Source organism: Simochromis diagramma, unplaced genomic scaffold, assembly GCF_900408965.1.
Source record: "Simochromis diagramma unplaced genomic scaffold, fSimDia1.1 OVJJ01000460.1, whole genome shotgun sequence".
Lineage (NCBI taxonomy): Eukaryota > Metazoa > Chordata > Actinopteri > Cichliformes > Cichlidae > Simochromis > Simochromis diagramma.
In genome coordinates this window covers 18,932-41,955 of record NW_024387280.1, presented here as the reverse complement: position 1 = coordinate 41,955, position 23,024 = coordinate 18,932, and the positions used below count along the sequence as shown (strand labels likewise).

At 38.3% G+C, this 23,024-nt stretch overlaps 2 protein-coding genes across 2 annotated transcripts in view; one reads left to right on the top strand and one right to left on the bottom strand.

Annotated features, from left to right (window-relative positions):
- Positions 1-5,797: 5,797 nt before the first annotated feature.
- Positions 5,798-23,024, top strand: part of LOC120716060 (serine/threonine-protein kinase Nek1-like) — a 28,929-nt gene continuing 11,702 nt past the window's right edge. Inside the window, exon 1 of the mRNA XM_040003401.1 lies at positions 5,798-8,366. The gene's annotated coding sequence lies outside the window, so the exon portion shown is untranslated. The remainder of the gene's footprint in view (positions 8,367-23,024) is intronic.
- On the bottom strand, positions 15,920-21,077 carry LOC120716061 (F-box/LRR-repeat protein 5-like). Its single transcript, XM_040003402.1, has 8 exons — positions 20,930-21,077; positions 20,043-20,255; positions 18,873-18,968; positions 18,455-18,650; positions 17,848-18,033; positions 17,636-17,761; positions 16,456-16,610; positions 15,920-16,348 (listed from the first exon to the last, which is right to left on the bottom strand). The coding sequence occupies exons 1-8, from the start codon at positions 21,011-21,013 to the stop codon at positions 15,935-15,937; spliced, it is 1,470 nt and encodes a 489-aa protein (XP_039859336.1). The 5' UTR covers positions 21,014-21,077; the 3' UTR covers positions 15,920-15,934.

Sequence of the window (23,024 nt, the reverse complement as noted above, 5' to 3'; positions counted from 1 at the left end):
GCAACGCTCTTTTAAACTATGTTAAAGGTCATTGTGGTTTTGATTTGACGTATGTATATATCCTGTCGGTGACGTATGAAGGGGCGTCAGTAAATCAAACCCTGATGCTATAAAAATCTGTGTATGTGTTGATTAAGTTGGAGATCACTTGCTGTCTGCGCACAGAGTGTTCTTCCCACACGTGTGTATTCATTAAAATCATGGTTTGACCAAGAGCTTCTGGACCATGGGTGGTTTGTACTCTCCTTCCTCAATTTTTGAACCTTAACATTTTGGGGGCTTCGTCCGGTAATTGAGGAGGGAGGATTGGAGGTGTAGATGGTGAAATTCGGTGGTCCGTTGTGGTCAGACAGGCAGGCGTGACCCGGCAACCAAACTGAGGGGACAGGCGCCTTTAAAAAGAGGTAGGCACAGGCCTGTTGATTTTATCCGAAGTGTGCTGAATTGGATGATAAAATTAAATGTCTATTCAGTAAAAGTTGCCGGTAAATGTCTGCTTTGATTTTGATGAGAATCTCATGACAGTACTGAGGATTTAAAAGCAGTTGGACTGCTGGAAATGATTTAATACGGTTGGACCGTAAAAGCAGTTGGACTGCTGGTAATGATTGAATGCGATTGGACCGCTAAAAGCAGTTGGACTGCTCAATGATTTTAGTATGTTAGGGAATTTGGTTATTTTTTGGTTATAAGGTTTCACCTGCTTCAGTCTTACACTTTGTTGGGTGTTTTACTGTTGTTCCAAAGTATTATAAATTATCTTAGAACAGAACCGTGGGGGTTCTAGGAAGCGCAGTTCTCGGAGGTAACGCTCCCTCCCGGCCAAGGACGCTTGGCCCTGACCTATCGGCGAATAGGGTTAGTACGGTTGGCAACCGGGGAGAACTTGGGAACCTCCAAAATAGCTAGTGGTTGGAGCATTTGCTCCTAAATAACAGGTATCCCTTTAGAAATAAACAGTGATACTTCTAAAAACCGTGTATTCCCACACAGCATTTAACTTAGCTAGTTTAGGAAGATTTCACTTTTCTAATAGTTTCACAGGCTAGTAGTTTTTTAAATAGAGCACCACAAACAACATGTATCCCTTTAGAAATAAACTGTGATACTTCTAAAAGTACATATTCACACTAGAGCTGTATCAACCTCAATGTAGCTTTAATGCAACCAGTCTTATAATTATCTACTAGGCTGCAACAGTTAGACTCGCTGATTACACATAGATGATTTAACTACTTTAGGGGCATTTCACTTTTCTAAAGGTTTCACAGGCCAATAGTTTTAAATAGAGCACCGCAAACAACATGTATTTCTTTTAGAAATAAGCTGTGATACTTCTAAAAAACACATATTCACACACTCTGTAACAGTTAGGCTCCCAACAGTCTGCAAAAGAAGTCATGAAGCAAACAAAAGAGGCTCCTTATCAAGAGCATCCCAGCCCAAAGGTGTTTTCTCACAAACAGTTAATTCCCACACGCTGCAACAGTCATATTCCCACACTCTGTAACAGTTAGGCTCCCAACAGTCTGTAAAAAGGTATGAAGCAAACAAAAGATGCTCCTTATCAAGAGTATCCCAGCCCAAAGGTGTTTTCTCACAAACAGTTAATGGCTTTAATGCAACTAGTCTTATCATGTCAGAGGCCAGCAGAAACCATGACCAACAGAGTCTCCAAAGACTTTCCACCTTTCTTCCTTACATCACACTCTTTTATCTCTACATCTCAGAGGTCAACTGAAAGTAGCCCCACCTATATAAAAACACCCCATCAGACACACAGTATTTTCCTCAGAACTTCACAACTGCCGCAAGGTATATCGTTTTAACTTTTTATTTTTTCACTTGAATGTGCGTTGGAGCCGACTTTGCTACCCGCACAGAGCGTTTCTGGCAGTCGGGCGCTGCTTATACAATAGAGAAAAGCAACAATACAGAGTGTTTCTCTGCTCCAAGAAATCCGAGGGCCTTTCACAAGGTAAGCATGTCTGTTATACCCAGGGCATAAATGTCTGTATGTCAGTGCTAATTATTCAAAACCTGTTTAAAACGTGACACATATGTTGTCCGAAAACATTTCCTCTAAATTTGCAAAGTTACTGATTTAAAAAATATATATTTTCGAATTTTTAGTTGCATGTCAAACATATGATAGACTCTTGAGCATATTTATATAGCTAAATTCACAATGGTATAACCGTACTAAATAAAAGAGGCCCAAGCACCAATGCACTCTAATCCACTCCGCTAAACTGTATGTTGATAAGTACATGAAGCGTACCTCTACCTCTACAGCTGAAAACAGTTTGTATCCGCACTCTGAGGGTCTGCTGAATTGTTTTTAATACGGCACTTTTTGACGAACAGCAGATGATGAAATCCTCTTTATTGTAGAAACTGTCCCTAAGCTATTGTTGCTCATACTTACTGAGGTCCCTAGCTACTCCTCTTTTGTGCGTCCTATTAATGATCAATGATAATTGAAGAGCAACCCAGGCTCAGGACATTTTCATGACAAGTGACAGCGCAGACAACTACTAATGAGAGAACACGTTTTATCATCATAAAGACTGTGATATGAAGCATCGTTAAAGTGTCACTTCAGTAATGTTGACTCATGTTTTTAATAATGACTTTAAAACACTAAACTCTAATTTCTGTGGTTTATTTTAAGTTTACAGAATATAACGTGGTAAGACGACGAGTTTTACTTCTCACTGACCGTGTTATGTGTATCTATTTATCATGTATGCTACTTTGCTCTGTGGACTGTAAAATGTTTCATTGTGTTCATGAAATAAACCAGACTTTCACTGTCTGCATCTTTTACTGTTTTTCTGCTTTTGTTCACTCCAAGTTTGACAAACCTACAGATATCCAGAGTTAACTCACTAACAATGTGGAGCACTCTCAGTGTATTTAGCTGCTTTTTCCCTGAACACAACCAACTGAGAGAAACGCCTGTAGTCCTCACTTTGGTCATTTGAACGCTGAAGGAGATTTGTTCCATAGACACCTTATACTAGTGTTTCCTGCATTTAATCCATCACTACTATGTTCTATATAAATCCAGATTCCTTTTATAGTTTGCAGTGAAATTTGTTTAACCACTGCTTAATGGGACAGAAGTACAAGTCACTCTTTACTAACACATTTGTAGATGAGTTTATTGCTCAACAACACAGCTAGCAGTCTCACACTCTCTTTAGGTTTTTCAAGTTATGTGTGTAAGGGTTTAGTCTATCAAACCTTACCCTTTTCTCCCCAGTATCACAACAGTATGACTCCCAAAGTACGGCTCAGTAAACAACCAATGATTCTAAAGACAGAACAGAAATATACAGTTGGAAGATGAATGATTGCGTTTTTATGATGCGTAGTAAAACGACCCCTCTTCTTCTTCTCTGTGTTGTTGTTGTTCGTGTGTGTGTGTGTGTGTGTGTGTGTGTGTGTGTGTGTGTGTGTGTGTGTGTGTGTGTGTGTGTGTGTGTGTAACAGAGAGAGAGAGAGGGAGAGAGACCCACTTTAGGGCAGCATCTCATTGTTGGAAAAACATAATATATTCAGACTGGTTGACTGGCATAGACCCTCTGTGTGTCTCTCTCTCTGTGCATTTGTGTATACATATTTGATTTTATGTGTAATTGTTGGCTGTTCCTTCTTGTTTTTTAATTTATTTTTATTTCTTTATTTTTTTTTCACAGGTGAACAACAATTAGTTTTGAGGGAACTTAACCATGTTCTGTTTTTTTGTCATCTTGTCATTTTACTTTTCCAATATTTCTACTTCAGTTATTGCTATTCTGCTCAATCATAGTATTTGTTCTAAATCATTGTTATTATGCTATATTGTAGTATTTCTGCTAAATCATAGTATTTCTACTATATTATATTTTTCTTTCTAAATATAGCATTTCTGCTATAGAATTGTATTTCTGCTATGTTATAATATTTGTGCAAAACCAGAGTATTTGTGCTAAAACATAGTATTTCTTCTAAATGTAGTATTTCTGGGTAATCATAGTATTTCTATATATTTGTGGCAGGTCCCCAGGGAGTCAATCCTCTGTGAGAACTGTAATATTCAAATTTACATATCAGGGCCTGCACGGCTTCCCAATCATATCTGAGGGCTGAGACATACAAATTGCATATTGAGGCCTCCATGGCTTCCCAGCCAGCTGAGGACAAGTCAAAGCAGTTTTTGCTTCACCTCTATTCAGTTATGGTCTATTACAAGTCAAATATCTTCAATAATTCCTATTTTAATGATAAATTGTCAACACTTGAAGATTCCCCCATCTCTTCTGAACAAAACGGTGTAAGAATTAAGAACGACCGTTCAAGCCCTTACGGTTAGGAAATTATGGTCATTTGTTTGAGGGGAATCCTTACTGTATAAGGTTTATATATATATAAATATATTGTCTTTAAAACATCTTTGCAGACTTTCCTGGACTGGTTGTCTTTTTTGTTTGTTTTTTTTAGGTCTGGTGAACTCTATCACCAGCTATTTGGTGTTGGTGTTCAGGAGAAGAGCCTTCTAATAATATTTATTTAACTTATAGAATTAAAGTTCTGCTAGTTTTTTTCTGTAGCAAATAGATATTGTATAAAATATTTAAAATCACCTACATTTTTTATGTTTACAATGCCCATTGTGTGTAATACTGGAATTTCCTACGACCCGTGAACGCCTCATCTTTTACCTGACTGCCGGACATCCGCCTTTCTGCACACTTCGTTGAGTCCGCTCTGGGTGAGTGCTGCTGCTCTGCTTCTCCTCTCCTCTTCTAAATGTCTATACTCTGTTTGCGCGATTTAACAAGTTCTTGTTAGTGATTTATAAAGCCAGCCGAGGTATAACTCATGTTAAAGTAACACAATGGTTGCTTTTTAGTGAAAAGTTGTCATTTTTGTATGTAAAAGCAGTGTTTGATGAGCTAAAGCTAACAACCCAATGCTAACGACTAGCGTTCTTATGAGCCCAGTGTGAAATGAAGAGAATTCATTTGACGGTAAACCACGGTTATTGTGTTGTTTTATTAATTACATTTGGTGTGTTCGTGTTTGTCAGTCTGTTACATAAGGTGCAGTTAGTTCTCTTCACAAATCAGTTGGTTAAAACAGCCTCATTCTTTATGCTGTAAAGTTTTTAACGAACCGCCATCTTAGATTCAGTGTCAGCTGTCGGCAAGATCAAAGGAGCCATTTTACCGCCTCTGACCGAACACGGGAGAAAAAGAGTCACGTTTGTCCAGGTCTTGTGGATTAATTAAGAGAAAGGAGGGGGGGAGAAACTGAGGATTAAACATAGGCTATGTCCCCACATACACGGGTATTTTTGAAAACTGAGACTTTACGTTTTCGTTTTAAAAAACAATCCCGTCCACACATGAATGCAGAAATGAAGGAAAACTCTGCTAGGAACATACCAAAACAACAGGTGGCGATATATTCCTAACCGTGTAGAAATGTTGGCCAATCAGAAGTCTAGAAGCCTCGGTGGGAAATAGCAAACAAAGATGGGGCATAAAAGCAGAACAGAGTCATATGTGTGGGGGGACAGTAACTGTGTGTGTATATGTAAGCATTTAAACACTGCAGAGAGAACAATTAACAGTAACCGTATTGTAGAAATGCATTTCATTGAAACAATAACGTGGCGCACAGTGTGACGTCAAAAAAGGCTCTCCGTGTCCCTGTCCACACATAAATGCAAAAACGGAGTTTTCAAAAATATCCTGGCAAGCGTTTTTAGTTTTTCAGTGACCGAAAACGCCGTTTAAGTGTGGACGAAAGGTGCAAACGGATAGAAAAAATCTCCATTTTCAAAAGTACCTGTGTACGTGTGGACATAGCCCAAGAATAATAAGAACTCCTAATTTGTAGACTTTAATTTTTAAGAACTGTTTAACAAAGGCTTGTTTGTGCCAACCTAAATCTGCAGCACAGTTTAAATTCTCACTTTGTGGAAAATTAATGAAATAAACAACAGCCCACCTTCACATAAATAAAATATGTCAGTATATTATTATTATTATTATTATTATTATTAATATGGTATATAGATATTTATTTTAAAATAACAGCATATTTAATGATACTATGTGCAGTTGGTAATATTTTAGGAAGTAGAATTTGAATGCAGACCACCTCAAATATTAAAGCCTTAAAAATATATCGTGCAGTTTTTCATGTATGAGTGTTATTGCAATCTTAAATGAGATGTAGACCAAAGAAAACAGAGGAGAGTTGTTGTTTGTATTCCAGCTGTAGTAAACAAAGAAGTTTAGTGAATCTTTTTGACAACAGAGAGTGATGCAGTATTGATGCTGATTTGAGTTTTCTGATCCTGTATTTTTGTTCTTTGTCTTTTGTTACACAGAGTGAACTAGAAGCTTGGTTTTGCCTTTGCTGGTAAGTAAACAGTGATTGTAACTGAAGCAATATGAAATTGGGATTGTGTAACATGTTTAGCAATTTATATACAATAGTTTGGCTTTTTGTGATATCTTGCCATTTGCTCATGGGCAAAAACACATTTAGGATTTATAAGCAGTAAAGCCCCCCCACTAGATCTCTGAGTGTCCCTAAAAATGTCCCTGAAGTTTAATAGGCCATTTATGTCTAATTTTAATTTTAAAGGCTTATCAAAGCATTTCTGTAGTAATTATTGTTTTTATTACACATGTTAAGGCCATTTGAGACTCTGCAATTAAATGTTGCCCTCTTTAGACTAAAGTGAGTTCATTTTGTCTGAGGTAAAGTGCTGGGAAAAGTCTTTTTTCCTTGCAGATTTATTTTGTTCATGCTTTTTTGTCACATGTTTCAAATCATCTAACAGGGATGATATGAATAAATACAAAAAAGCATTTTAAAGTGATGATTTCACGTATGAAGCAGAGAAAACCAAACCAGAGCTATCTGTTCTAATGTGAGAACATGCTGGTCTCTAATACCCAGCTGTGGAAGCCCTGATACGAAGAACTACCATCAAGCATTTATAGTATCAAGTATTATTTGTGATTGTTGCATGCTTTGAAACTGTGATGTTATCATTTGATCAAGTGTGCAGTGCGAGCAAATCATTGCTTGTGGTATCTGCTGTGTTATGTAATAGCACCAAAGTATTAGAGCTTTACGTTCATGAGGAATTTCTGTGGAATTGCAGATTGATAAAACGACACATCACCTTAATAAAGACAGAAATCTTTAATAAGGTGCAGAAAGAGAAGATGGGGTGTTTATAGTAAAGCTGTTGTAAACAAAGAATTTAACAGATTTTTTTTTTCACTACAGATTGTGATGCAGTATTGACTCTGATGCTGATTTCAGTTGTCTGATTCTGTATTTTTGTTCTTTTTGTTACAGAGTGAAACAGAACTTTGGTTTTGCGTTTGCTGGTAAGTAAGCAGCAATTGTAACTGCAGTAATATGACATTGTCACTGTGTAACATGTTTAGCAACTTACCTAACGTAGTTTGGTTTTTGTGACATTACCATTTATTGATGAACGCATTTTAGGTGAGTTAGTGTAAGTGGTAGCTTAAACACTTAAGAGCACCACAGTTGTTGATTTATATCTTCACTCATATTCTGCTTATGTATTACATTAAAGTCAGACCACTATAGAAGTATTTTTGCCTGAGTGAACAGAAGTGGTAGGTTAAACATTTAAGCAATAATAAAAAACTCAGAGAACCAGAGTTGTGAGTAGGCAATGTTGTGTATGTTAAAGCCTGTGTGTAATTTATATACAATAAGTTTAAATCAGTTTCTTAATAATTTGCTTGATACAATGTGTTTGAAAATTTTATATAAAAGGGAAATATTGAAAAATACAAAAAGATTCCTGCCAACAGGTACAATGGAAGGACTTTTTATTATAATTTTTGTAATTGCAAAAATGGTGTGCCACTGTTGTTACTATAACATGTCAGAATTTACATGTATTTTAGGATTTACATATTCAGATCAGAACTAAAACCTAATGAGGTTTTCCGTTGATTCTAACAGTTGTGGTTTTTTCACACTTTATTAAGCACTGACTTGTGATAGAAAATGATGGAGCTAAAAAGCCATAATCTGTACCAACAAATATTGGTGCCTCTTTTTTGCACTTCTGTAGTATGCATGCCTTTATTACACATGTTATCACCATGTGAGACTCTGTAACTGAAGTTTGTCCTCTTCAGACTACAGTGAGTTCATAAAGGCTTGGAGAAATTGAGGATCTTACTAGTTATTTCATGTCACAGTAAATTGGATTGTGTGCGAAGAGGTTCAACAGTGTAAGTCATTAAACAGTGATCTGATGTGTTGTTTCCTTTCTCTAGGATACTGATCTGATCGTCGCAAGTCTGGTAAGTAAAGGTTTTGTCTGCGGTACAGTGCTGAGAAAGGTCTTTCTTCCTTGCAGATTTATTTTGTTTATGCTTTTTTCACATGTTTCAAATCATCTAACAAGGATGACCTGGATAAATACAAAAAGCAGTTTTAAAGTGATGATTTCATTTTTGAACCAGAACAACCTGGTCTAATGTAAAAATATGTTGGTCTCTAATACCCAGCTGTGGATGCCCTGATAGCAACAATTACCATCAAGCATTTACAGTAACTGGTAATGACTGGTTTACATCACTGGTTGATTTTGGTCCACTATAATTTCAGAATTTTCTTAATTAGATCCAAACAGGACAGGCAAAAAAAGAAAAAAAAAGTCTTAATTAAGGCCCAATATAGGGTTTTTCAAGTCATACCAAGTACCACGGTGGTTAGCACTGTTGCCGCACAGCAAGAAGGTCCTGAGTTTAATTCCAACATCAGGCCGGGGTCTTTCTGTGTGGAGTTTGCATGTTCTCCCGGTGTTTGCGTGGGTTCCCTCCGGGTACTCCGGCTTCCTCCCACCGTCCAAAGACATGCAGCTTGTGGGGATAGGTTAATTGGATAATCCAAATTGTCACTAGGTGTGTATCTGCGAATGAATGTGAGTGCGAATGGTTGTCTGTCCCTGTGTGTTGGCCCTGCGACAGACTGGCAACCTGTCCAGGGTGTACCCTGCCTCTCGCCCTATGACAGCTGGGATAGGCTCCAGTGCCCCCTGAAAAGGATAAGCGGAAGCGACTGGATGGATGGATGGATGGATGGATAGGGTTTTCAAGTCATACCAAGTATCTTAATTTCATTAAAGTCCAGACTGATTCGTTTACACCAAGTGTTTTGTTTCATTCATTCAATTGGACTTGCTTGTGTGCTTCAGATCCTAAGTGTGATTAAACTTAAGCCCAGGACCTGATGAGTTGATGTAGGTCCTGAAGTAGTAAAGGAACTCTGGGACATCACAGTAACAGCACCATGTTTGACTTTAATGCTGGTGTTTTTCTCTCACTATAGATGATTCAGTTTAGTGCAGTTAGTCAGCACAGCTCTTGGTTATCATCGAGATATTATTAGGCAACTTGTTTTTGCCTGTTCAGCTACAACGTCTGGGAGGGTTTTTGTTTTCTGGGGTCTCCAGATCCTTAGAAATCTCTTTGTAAACCTTTACAGAACTATATGTGTTTGTTTCACATTAGAGCAGCTCACGACTAGCAGTTTAGGGACAATTAAATATTCACATAGGACAGGGGTCTCAAACTCCACTCTTCAAGGGCCGGTGTCCTGAAGCTTTTCCACGTGTCCCTGTTACAAAACACCTGAATAACATTTGTAGGTCATTAGTGAGAGTATAGAATTTGACTGTGTGCTGAAGTGGCATCCCCTAAGACTACTCAAATTTAAGTAATTTAAGTGTTTGGAAAAATGTACTTCTAAAAGTACTTTCATTGCATCATGTTCATTCACTCATGAGCTGCTATAACATGAATCAAATGGCTGAATTACCACCTCAGCATGCAGTCACGTTCTGTAGAGTTTTGCTAATGACCTACTAATGTTATTCAGGTGTGTTGTAACAGGGACACATAGAAAAGTTTCTGGACACCAGGCCTTAACGACCAGAGTTTGAGACCACTGGTGGTAGGGCATTGTGGATTTCAAAAGCTTCTTCCCTTAAATCAATGCCTAAAAACTGCTTTTTGTAATTTGTCATAATGACTTGCAAAATATAGGTGGGATGAAAACATAAACATAAGACATTTTATAGTGGCCTGATATTTTTATCAAGGCTGTTTTTTGAAAATAATCCTGCCCTAATTTACAAAAGATGAACTGTCTGAAAGTCATGTTTGTTTGTTTGTTTGTTTGTTTGTTTAAGAAATGTGGGAATCTCCAGCAAAGTCCTTACATGCAACAGCTTACATTCAGGACTCATTTCTGTTCTTTTTATCATTAAATTATCTACAAAGAAATTATCATCATACTAAATTTTGCTAATTAGGCCTTTATATTTTATGTCAAATTACGGTCAACTTCCTGGCAGGGAAACACAGGAAGGGCTAACCAGTAAGCAGAGACTGAACTTTATTAAGAGCTAAGGGATGGTCCACAGATAAGAAGAAGAGGAGAAATCTAAAATTCAGAAATGGGTTTCTCATGCAGGTAAACTGGGTTGTAGAGTACACAGGACTACACTTTCAGCTTATGCTAGTGAGGACGCTGAGCTATATACAGTTTTTCCCAGATTTGCTCTTTGGTTAGTTTGGGATGGCAGACACATGAAGGAAGGCTAGCAGTTACACGTTACATCTGCACTGAATTAGGGTGGACTGGCCAAATACACTCACACACTTTGCTAAGAAAGCAAAAAATGGTCACTGCTGTGCTGCTCCTTGACTCAGAGAACAGATGCAGTGTTTGTGCCTTGGCCTTTTTCCAGGACTTTTCGTCATAACAGTTTAACAGTGTGCTGGAACCATGTGCAACAGTCTCACAGAAAGGTCTGCTATATTTTCTTTAAAACGTCTCTTGCAAACATGACATGTGTAAAGGCAAGCTGTTAGTACAATTATCCCCATACGACCTAGTCTTTCCTCCATGACATTGCATACATTTTATGCATGCCTACTCGCTGGTTGTTGACGTGTTGCTGTGCTGTAGAGTAAAACTCGAGTAATTCAGTTATAATCCAGTGTTGTGGAAGGGAACACTATAACAGCTAAATCCCTTTAGTGCACAGGTCTAATTGCATTATCTGCAATACAAGAGTTATTGCTCACACCAGCTGATGCTCTGCACATTTGGGCTTGGCTCTCTCGCTTTCTCTGATCTGTCTGTACCGCTTTCCAGTGTATAAACACAGGTTAGTGTTCACAGCTTCTAGTGCAATTTTCCCCCACTTGTTACTGCTTATACATCACACTATAACATTCATGTTTGAAAACTGGGGAGGAACCACAAGTCCTACTTTTGTGTCTGATTGTTCTTTTGGCAATTACTTTTAACTATGACAATTTCTTATCCGTTTCCCTGCTTAATGTTAATCTCATTGAGCTGCATTAGCATCTTACCCCCGTATCTCCATTGCTGCTCTCCATATATCTGTCACCTCGGCACCATATATTTTACAAATCGAGCAGCGAATTTTACCTTCCAGTTCAGTTGAGTCTTGTTTCACGTTAGTAATGTTGCTGTTACCTGGATCCTGAGGATTCAAGTTGAGTTTCTTTTCACTGGGACACCCTTTTTCCTTTGCTCTTTTCCTTTGACTTTTTTTTTTTTCTTGGAGCAGTTCCCACATCAGTTGATTTAGCTAGTTGCCTGTGCCTGTTTGCATGCCTTCCAGTTCAGATTTTTTTTTAAGAAAGTGTAATGGAAGAAAATCTGAATTCATAAAACAGCAGTGGACTGGTGCAAACCATGACTCTAGTTAGTCAGTCATTGTAAAAAATACCCATAAAATGCCTAAAATTCAGTAGCACAAGAGAACAGATTCTGGGTTTGAAAAGTGAAACCGATGGAAAAAGTGCCTCAAGCCTTTAATTCCTATACTGACCAGCAGGTGGCGAGCACTCTGGTTGTTTAAAAAAATATAGTAACAAAAATGTATGGTTTCATTTGGTAATTTCAAGTCATATTGAATTTAACATAATGTTATTTTGTAAATTATGATCCCACTAGACTCAAAAACGATAATAGAGTGGGCTTTACTGTGGGATTGACATTGAAAGCTAGCCTGTGAGCTTGTAGCCTCAGTTCCAAGAGATGTCCTCTGTAATGCAGGCCTTTTACATTTTCTTTTTAATTATTTATAATCTGCAGTGGTGCTTTATTCACCAGAAATTATTATTTAAGTTTTGTTTTGGGGTAGCAATAACAACTACTACAAGTATTAACAACCTAATGCGGTCTAATGGGGTTATGAAACAGCTGCCTGGTGTAACTTGTGCTTTCTCAGTGCTCATACTGTAATTATTTATACAGTGTCTGCAAACCTAAATATTTCTTTCACCACACCACTTATCTACTATTTTAGCTGAAATTTAGCAGCTGGGTGGTATTAAATTGTCCCTAAGTAACACTCTTAGTGCTTTTGGTGTTGAAAAATTAATGTCCCTCAAATGTCTTGTGGCCTGCAAACTATCTCTTTTGCTTTTTGGGGGCTGAAGTGGGACTTTGCTGCTGTTGGTAATCATGGATTATAAATGTTTAAAGAGGCTAAGAGTCATTAGCCATCTGCGTATTCTTAAAGTAGCGACCTTGTGTTACAGCAACACGACAGTGGCTGCTGTTGCTGTATAATCACTTCTATAAACTTTCACTGCAGATGTTGAACAATTGAAGTCTTGTAATGAAAAAAAGACGACTTGATTTGACCAAAATAAATCCTGTGTTGTAGATGGCTGTTCTCTTGGCTGTCTGGCAGTTGAGCTTGAAATCGGGACAGCGCTTTTTCCACAGCAACATTCATCCAGAGATGTACACTTCCCATCCTGCCAGGGAGGGTTAAAAGCAATAAAGATGAGAATGATTTTTGTGTGTGTGTGTGTGTGTGAGTGTGAGAGAGAGACTTTTTTTTTTTTTTTTTTATATAGCATTCATGTGGTTGAAGCTCTTTAGCTCGCCATATGTTCCTGTTAGAAGCTTCTTGTGCTCTCCAGGGTGATGTTTGGTCAGGGTTGATGGTGCTTCTTTATGAAAGTCTCCTGCAGAAACAACAGCACTGTCTCCATGGATTCGCACCGGATATTAGCCCCCACCCCCAGTTTAAGACAGTCTTATGCACACTCTTGCATCTAGCTTCCAACAGCTTGTTTCTGGGAGATGAACTAAGTGGGTGCATTATAAAATAAATGAACATTTTTCTATACTTGAAATCATTTAACGCTACTCTAGTAGAATTTAAAAAAAAATACAAATATGGAAGTAGAAATTGGAATAAGAGTGCCTCCTTTCACCAGGCATGAGGGGGAGATTGAAATCACAAATTGGTGGTAAAGGAAGTACCCCTAATGTGTGTCGCGGGTTTGTTTTCTGCTTTAAAACCATGCCAGGATTGCTTCAGAGGTACTGCGTTTCCTCTGCATCAGGTCCTTTATTTTGAAAGTTGACTGCACGCCTCTCCTGCGTTTGTCTTCCTCTCGGCCTTGTCTTCTTTAAATCTTCTTTAAGTTGTTTTTAAAACTCTCTTCAGAACTGAGAGCTACTTCTGTGTTTGCTCAAATCACGAATGTTATCCTGAGTGGGCACGATCAGCTCTAGTGGACAAATGAATGAAGTTTATTGTTATATTCAGTGAAAAGCTCCATCAAAAAAAAGAAAGCTGACAAAGCATCCATTGCTAAGGTCCGTTGACCATATTATTATTTTATCTATGCATTTTTTTAAAAATGGTCCAGATTGATGAAATTATTTGGAAAATCTGAAATTTACATGGCTTTCAATGAGCCTCTTTCCAGTAGAGTTTTTATACTTGATTAGCATGTTGAATGACTTTTACTGTGTACAGAAGCGATTGCATAAGAGTGCTGATTTTGGACACTGCGCTACTGCTGAAGGGTTTTTATTGAGTCCTGGCCTCAGTGTACAAACAAGTGGTTACAATTGTCCCAGTTTGAGGGGGACAAGCATTTTATATTTACAATGTAATTATATCCACTTGTTTTTGTATGGCTTGAACCTGGTCTGTCATTTTAAAACAAAAATGTCAGAGTTTGCACTTTCATTTGCATTTTCATCACGAAACTCCCTGCCAGGCCTGGGTGGGCTCAAAAGCCCTGTTTCCCCCTGAAAGGAGGCCCAGTTCCAGTGCAGTGTGCAGGGGGCTGCAGCACCGCTCCTCCCCTTTCTCTGTCTCCCACAGGCTAGACCAGCAGAGTCGGAGAGCGATTGGCTCTGTGCTTCAGGCTGGGTGATTCTCTGCAGCAGGGCAATGTCACCCTGGCTCACCATCATGGTTCACTCTGTACTTTTACTCTCCACTAAGGCTTTAAACAGGTCATTAGTTTTTAACAAGACTGCAGAGCTCCAAACTCTGCTTTTTTTTAACCCCTCACTCTCTTGTATCTACTTGAGTCTTCATTGCAGGCTCTACTCTGTGTATTTTACACTATCAGTTTTTTCCAGTCTGTTACATAGCATTTGTGATTCTGATCACTCCAAAGGGAGCAGCATGATAAATGGTGGGGGTTGTCTGGACTGAAGCCTTCCTCATGGACACCCATCCTGAATAGAGAACATTGATGCTTCTCTATCCTCTATGCTGCTTCTCCCCCTTACTTGCTGTCCCTCTTTACTTGGATTGTCATTGCCTGAATGAGCCTTTCAGGACTCTGGTCTAGCAGGCTGAGATTAAAAAAAAAAAAGTTCCTCTGCAAGATAAAGCGAGCAGGGCCCTGAGCCTTCTGAAGACACTCTCTCCTCACAACCAGCCGCGGCCACACTATAAGTGTGAAAAGCACTTGTTGCTTTTCCTAATCTCGATAAACGGGTGAATATATGCGTAGTCCACAAGTTCTGTTTGATCAGGCTTTTGATTGCATGCAGATTAATGGTCCTTTAGGAGAGTAGGTTTGTCAAAATTCAATCTTCAACCTTATTTTGAACTTGTTACAGCCCTGAATACATTCATGTAGGGGCTGAATGCATGCTTGTGAGCTACATGTCCGCCACTGCTACGGTCCTGGTGTGGATTCTGTCCAATTTCCATTTAAAATGTCAGACTTTATTAATTTTTCTTTACCGTTTTTTGTTGTTCCAACTAAAGAAATGTTAAAACTACACAACAGGAAATGTTTTGGAGCATATATGGAATTTCACTATATTGTACAAATAACATCCATCCATCTATCCATTTCCTGCTTAAACAGCTGAAAGAGATAAGTAGTCCTAAAGATAAGTAGTAGTCCCACTGGCTCCAGCACTGGGCAGAAGAGACTAAACAACCCGTTTGATTTCAAGTCAGACTTGACAGGATTGGACAGGCATTTTATTTACATGACTTCTCTCAGTTTTCACACCAGGACAATTAAAAAAGCTGTTTCGAATTATAATCATTTAAAATGTTATGTTTTATAACTATTGTGGTTGCTGTCGTGCACATTTTTGGTAAGAAAACAAGATTTAAAGTATTCTGTCTCATAAATGCAAGATGCTTCTAGCATCTACTTAAGAGTCAGTTAAAAATTCACACAAGCCATTATAAATTTAAACTGTGGATAGTCCTTCTGCCACGTTATTCATCATATATACATGTCATTTAGCTTTTTTTTTTATCATGTTTTTTATTATTTAGTTTTTGCATTAATAAGTAATGACTTCTCTAGATATCTGCTGGCTGCTGTGGAAGTCCTGAGAAATTGGCCATTGTCATCAGTACACTGACTTGTGTTTGTTGGCTGTTTGCTTTCATATTGATATTGACTCATGAAAACCCTGTCACTCTGCATCTTTGCATCATATAAGTGTGTTATACAGTGGGGCAAAAAAGTATTTAGTCAGCCACCGATTGTGCAAGTTCCCCCACTTAAAATGATGACAGAGGTCAGTAATTTGATTACTGATTGAAAATTATGGCCTGCTTTCGTCCCACTGGATGTAGGTTTCTCTCACCAACAAGCGTGATGGGACCTGGGGAACTCTTAAGAAGCTTGGCTCGCTTGTCTGAGCGTTTGTCAATGCAGGTGGAAGACATGAGGTCACCCAGCCCAAAAGACAGTTTCTTCAAGGTGTGATCAGTGATTTTCTCACACCCCGACAAATCCAGGTGCTCCAGAGAGTGACAAGCTAAAAAGGAAAGGATAGACTCAACATAAGTTTTCTGAGTTTTATGTACATCCGCTTTGTCATAAACAGTTAGCATTTCAGTATTCATTTTTAATACTAACCTGTCAAATGCAAAGTCTGTAACGTCAGTCTGCGTCAGGTCTAGATGAGTAATATTGGGGCAGAAACTGAGGATTTGACGTACCTGGAAAGCAAGAACATTTATCTTACAACACAGCTCAACCAACGAGCTTTCTGAGCTTTGACATTGTGCTAGTACAACAGCAAAATAAAGGTTTGTGCTCCGCCTACCATTTTACTTGAGACTGTAGAGCTATATGCCAGAACAATGGACTTGACAGAAGGACCGACAGCTGGAAGAAGATTCTGGATAATCCCATTCAGGAGCCTCTTCTCCCGCTTAGCAGTGCTGATTGCAAGGGAGCCCTCAATTTGACCTGACACATCTGATGAACCATTGAACAACATGGGTGACACATTACAGAGCTTAAACTGGAGGTGGTATGACACATCTTTAGGCAACACTAGAGGTGTATCATACCATGATGACGCATAAAGCAGAGTCTGGGAACAAAAGCAGCAAAATACTTGAAAAGTAAATAGAGATGACTGGCTTCACCACATGTGACGCCCTGTTTAAAACTCTTAAACAGACACCTCTACATTTTTAATCTAGTTTTATTACCCAATATCAACAGGGCAACCAGTGAGGAACTATAAAAGTAGAGGTCAAAAATAGACACTAAATGTCTTTAGGTATCATACTTAATGAAGACTTGCCTTTTACACAGGCTGCATATAACCATAAACCTGTTTTACAGCCCTGTTCACACTGAACGTGTCACGTAGAACCAGTGCACCAAAACTGTTCGACCTGAGTGAGTAACTTCTGTAAAACGACACACTGTTGATTTCCTCGCAAACAAATACAGTTTGCAGTAGTGGAAACAATCACATTTTTAGCATTGGCTGCTGAACAGCAGACCAGCTATAGCTTTGGAGCCTTCAGAGTTGATTTTTATGAGCCGTTTTCCTCATTTTCAATTTGTTCTTTTCCATTCACTTTTTTTCCCAACATCAGTAGTCCGTTTTGGCTGGCTAATTTTATGCTGTTATTGAAAGCCAGTGAATTGTCAACGTTTTGAAAGAGAATGACAAGACACCCACAGATTGCAGTAGTTTATTTACCAGTCATTTTACTTAAACGGTGTGTTCAATGGGAACAGGGCTTAACATTACCGAGCATTTATAAAAGTGGGGGTTTTCTTTGTTTTTCTCACACATATCTTGCTAAATGTGGGCTGAATGGATAGGAATGACTGGGTAGGAACCTATAATACAACAGTACATCCCAAATGATGCCTTTCTGGCAGCTTGTGTCTGAAACATTACATTAGTAATAGTTGCTTGTGCTTTAAATACCACTTAAATCGCTATGAGACACAAGCACTTTACTAAGACAAAACCTCACCAGACTCATCGACATCAGCGTCCTCATCCCATTCCTGATAGGCACGACCCTCGTTCTGCCGACTCTTCACCCACTCCTCATCTGGCTCCTGGTCAAGCTCCCCAGGGGGGCCATTATAATAATCACCTACATAACAGAGACAAAAATATTCATTAGTTGTGTACACACTTGAGTGGAATAATTCTTCACCAGTACATAAAACTTGAGCGTACCTCTGGCCCAGCGCACAGGATAAAGGTGCCTCCACAAAGAGCCGGTCTTAGCTAGCTCTGACCAGGAGCTGCACACTTGACTGCAGCGACACAGATCTTCAGGGCCTAAATAATGGAACAGCCTCAGCATAATTTCCGTGGGGAGCTGGGAGATGTGGGTGGAGGAATTCCTGTTTTTTTCCGGTTCTGAGGAAGAGCATGAAATAGCTTTGCTCGTAAGTGTTCTCAAATACCAAAATGATGAAGTGTACCTTTTACAAATGTCAACCACTTTCTAAGACAGTGTTCTTTCATGAAGCTGGTGACTTTAACAGTTAAAACATTGTCCTGGTAGTACAGAGGTCCGTTATCAAGTATACATTTTTAACATTTTGCAGCAAGACAGACGCAGGTATAAACAAGTTAGTCATGCCTAAACTGATCATAAGAAATGCCTTAATGGACAGTCAAAATGTCTGCCGGACATGAGTTACCGCATTGCATTAGATCTAAAAGACAACTGATTGATATGCTTATCTAAACATGTCGTATATTGAACAGTGGGGTTACTTGACCAATTATAATGTGCTTAAGTACGAAGCACCAGCTTAAATATATACTCACTCACCATAATCTGTCTTCTCATGATCAGCATATTTGAAGGCTTTCTGGAGCACCTCTGCCTGGCTCCACAAACTGAAGCCTTTTAGCACCTCCGCGGCACTGTCCAATTGCTGTTGGTTGCAGTGCTGCGCTATCACTTGTTTCTTGATGTCCTTGAGCTCCTCATAGCTGAAGTACTGCATAAGCATAGGCTGAAACACCTGCAACGAATCTCCTCAGTTTACAAACAGCTTGCAACAGTTTAATTTACCTGGCCACGAACAGACACGTTTTTATGATAACTTTCAGTGCATGTTTTTACCTTTTTTTTTTTGTTCAACATAAATTAGTCTTAATTGATGTCCCACACAATGGGTAATTAAAATATTATTTAAAAAAAAATATTAAAAAAAGAAAGGAAAAGAAATTTGAGCATCTTATACCTCCTCTTCCTCCTTCATGTGGGGCAGAAAGTCCTGTGTAAAAGCTTCTAGTCTCTCCTTCAGCTGCTGGGCATAGTTAAGCTGCTCATATTCACTCTAAAAACACACAACAATGATTAATTCATGGTCTGTGTCCAAATCACCCTTACTCAATCACTACTCCCTACATTGAGAAGTACATTTTGATTTTGCATCATCATTAATGGCTGTGTTGTGCAATAACTGTTGTACATTAAAGTATTATTTTCTATTCAAAAATATTTTAATGTCATTACTACAGGAGTTGATTTACTCAGGGTCATTTCTCAGGGTAAATATCATGAACTCTTTTTTTTTAACACAAATGACAGGAATTCAATATAATTTAAATATTTAGGACAGTATTGTTTTTCCCAGGAGACAGTTTTCCTTGGGACAGAAAGCAGGATTACTCCTGAAAGCAAAAATAGAAAATGTTTTCTGATTTGCAAACTGGCAGCGGAAGTTCGGGTTTACACAATTGCATAATTCTAAAAAGGCCTTTATTTTTGCCTCTTATTTCTTGGGGTGGAGGTTTGCCCATGGCTTGACAGAACAATAACTCTTGTCTCTCGATAAGCAGATAACAAAAATAACCCTCCCTCTGCTCCAAGCAGTTCAACTTACTAACTTCATGCTTAATAACTTCATTTATCCTTTTTCTTCTTTTAAATGTGAAACTGTAACACTTGAGAACTGTGACAAAAGTGGATATAACAAATGAGTATCATTCCACACTTAAAGGAAGTGTAGTATGGTTAACGTGCAGATTTCTCATGGCACAATGGGCCTTTAGGGACTGACTGCCCAAGTGTGTAAGTTAGCTAAAACTAATTCTCATTTATTATAACGTTGGTAATTTTGCTTTGCATGTGAGTAAAACCGCTTTGAAGAGGTGCCGGAAATTACATGTGTACATGAAAAATAGCAGCCCTTGATGTCTTTGTATGTACTATAATCTTTGTGTTGCTGACATGATACTTATTCTAATGACTGAGTGGTACCCAACAATTGAGCACTGTACTACATGTTTTTCCCCTTACCTAAAGCCAATGTTTTTCTGGTTAGCTATTTTTAAAGTTGCATCAAGTGAAATATAGGATCATAGCATGTCAATAAAATGTGTATTTTAAAATGCCAGTCGATCGTTACCTTAATACTATGAAGGCCTTTCTCAAAGAGGGACAACATCTCTGAAAGTTTGTTGTCAGAGTGTACATTGTACACTGTGCAGCAGCGCTGCTGCAGCAGCCCGATAATGTACTCGTTCTCAATTTGCTCATGCATTTTGAACTCCTTAAATGTGGCGCACAGGGACTGGAGAAATGAGCGGAAATCATTGTTGTTGAAGTTGGTGTTGGACAGCTGTGGAAGAAGAATTATCAAATAAGATCTTTGCGTTATTTCTTACAAAATAAATCATCACATAAGATCCATGTGATCTATGATAGCGTTGCAGTTGGTAGGATTAGACACAGTAACTGATACGTATATGTAAACATAGTGGCTGTATGCCAGAGTGTCAAATCATCAGTGTTGTAACCGAGCTGGGGTTAGTGAAGCACACCCTTCGTGCATTAGCTGTTGCAGCTAAATGAGCTTACCTGGCTTGTCTTGTTAAGACACTTCTTGTTAATATATGCACCACCGTTTGCGAGAACATTAGAAACTCCAATGTGGCACTTAAAGCACGTTATATAAGCTATCTTGCAAGTTAGTTAGGCTAGTAAACAGAAAAAGCTTTTAGCTGCGGAGAGAAGTGGCTATAAAAACTTTATTAGGTTCAGTCAGATAGGATTCCACGCTGCTGGAAACGTGAATACTTTCACGTAACGCTGACCACAGATCAACCAAAGGGTCTCAGTGTGGTCGTCAGACAGTCATCCGACAGTTCATCTCCTTCGACTGACTCAATTCTTGCTGCTATTACGCTAGCTAGCTAGCATGCTAGCAGGCGTTCGCTTCACCTTCAGACACCAACCTCCAAAAAATTGTTCGTAAATCTGCAAAATTAAGGAACGACAGTTAGTTGTACACACCTTTTCGCAGTACAGGCCCACCAGCTGCTTCATTCGCCAGTGTGGGCCAGTAAAAACATCCACCTCGTCCGGAAAAGGAGCCATGTTCACTGGACCTCACTGCGTCATCTGCTCACAGCCTTCGATACAATCAAACAAGGAGGCGTGAGCGAGCCGACCGCGGCTTGTAAATCCAGTAAATGTGTTTAGGAATTTAGTCTAAATTTTAAAAAAATAAAATTAAATAAAATAAAACAGAATTTTACACTGAGATGTGTATTATATGTTGCTTAATCGTTTGCGATATTACATTTTTTTGAAAGAAGAATACCTTTGTGAATTTCATTTTGCTGCATATAAACAGCCAAATTCCGAAATATATAGTATGCCAGTATGCCATACCTATTTAAATATACAGTATACTTTATATATGACTTTCAGGTTTTTGTCAGGTTTTTATGTGGCGGAGCCCACATAAAGTACGAAGACCTAAACCTAAAATAAGACTGAAATAAATTAATCACTAAATAAACAATGTTACTAAATGCTGTGAAAATAAGATTAAATTGGGGAAATTATTTCATTAAATGTCTGACCCACCATCCAAAGAGAACGACTACTGCAATTGCTGCAGGAGCACTAATAGAATAGAATAGAATTGAACTTTATTGTCATTGCACATGCACAGGTACAGGGCAACGAAATGCAGTGTAAACTAGTGTTTACCAAACAATTAAATTAAGTTCACACTGCAATAAGTTATCCACCATGGTGGGTGTTTATGTTTTTCATTACCAAACTGTAATAATTGATTTAAGATATATTTGAAGTCAATAACAATGGAATCAATAAACCTTGAAGCCTATCCATAATGAACACTTTTAAAAGTAAATAAAAAAATGGAGAAGTTTATAAATATTTTATAAATAAATAAATAAATAGACAATTAGATAATAAATACAGAAGTAGCTTTTATATAATAATATGATTTATACCCAGATAGCAAGGAAACATTGAAACAATGTTGAGTCAATATCAGGTGATGTCATTGAATCAACGTTGAAGTGTGACGTTGACCTAACATCACTCTTGCACCCTTTTTTAATGTTGAAACAACGTCAGGTTTTGATGTTGAATCAATGTTGAAACCTGACATTGATTCAGCGTTATATTTTCTAATACTGTTGACATTGAAACAATGTCAGATTCTGATATTGAAACACTGTTGAGCTATGGTGTTGATTTTCCACCTCTTTCGCACAGTTGCTTTTTATTAAAACAACAGTTAAATCATGACTGGAAATCTACCTCTCTGTATAGATATTTTAACCAATATTAAACTACTGCATGTTTCCATCAATACTTAAACCACCTAAACACATAATTGTACTTATTCCTCAAATTGGACACCCTTTATAAAAAACAAAAACAAATGTCTCACGATGTATCATGTCAATATTATTATCCTAAAATAAGAAAGCATTGCATGTGATGTAACAGAGAAAAAACTCAACAAAAAAAGGTCAATAGGCATGTTTCGTTTGCTAAATACTTTATTAAAAGACAGTTTCCTATTTACATTTATATGTTTCACAGAAGTTTGTAATTTTTTACTCTGGGATGGGGATGCATGATGTGCGTCCTGCACCACCCAAATGATCTGGGGCGTATCGGAGCCATTTCTGCACTGCTTGTGCAAAGACAAACTCGGACATAGAGTTTGCCCCTAACTGCTGCGTCAGGCCATCTAGGACAAAAATACACACACACACACACACACACACACACACACACACACACACACACACACACACACACACACACACACACACACACACACACACAAACAAAAAAAGTGAATTAGAGCACATGAATAAGCTCTTGTTAACTGTCTTTAAAACAAAATAAACATGGGGTCCTCGGGCTGTACAAACTACAACCCGAGGACTAAACAAGCCAAAGACCAAAGACTCCATCTCCAGATTAACCGGACATGAAAGTCTTGTTATTAAGAAGGACAAAGTAATATAGCAAAAAAACGGTAAAACTTACCAAATATGCATTTGCAGAGCGCTGTATCTTTAAATGCCATTTTTTGCTTTGTCTGGTCCTTGGA

Bases quoted from the DNA above. Each gene is read 5' to 3' on its own strand.
- LOC120716061 (XM_040003402.1), bottom strand. From the start codon at position 21,013: ATGGCTCCTTTTCCGGACGAGGTGGATGTTTTTACTGGCCCACACTGG. The intron at 18,969-20,042 runs GTAACGATCGAC...GTGTGTTTTTAG, and splicing joins AAGGCCTTCATAGTATTAAG to AGTGAATATGAGCAGCTTAA. The intron at 18,034-18,454 runs GTGAGTGAGTAT...GCTCTTCCTCAG, and splicing joins TCATGAGAAGACAGATTATG to AACCGGAAAAAAACAGGAAT.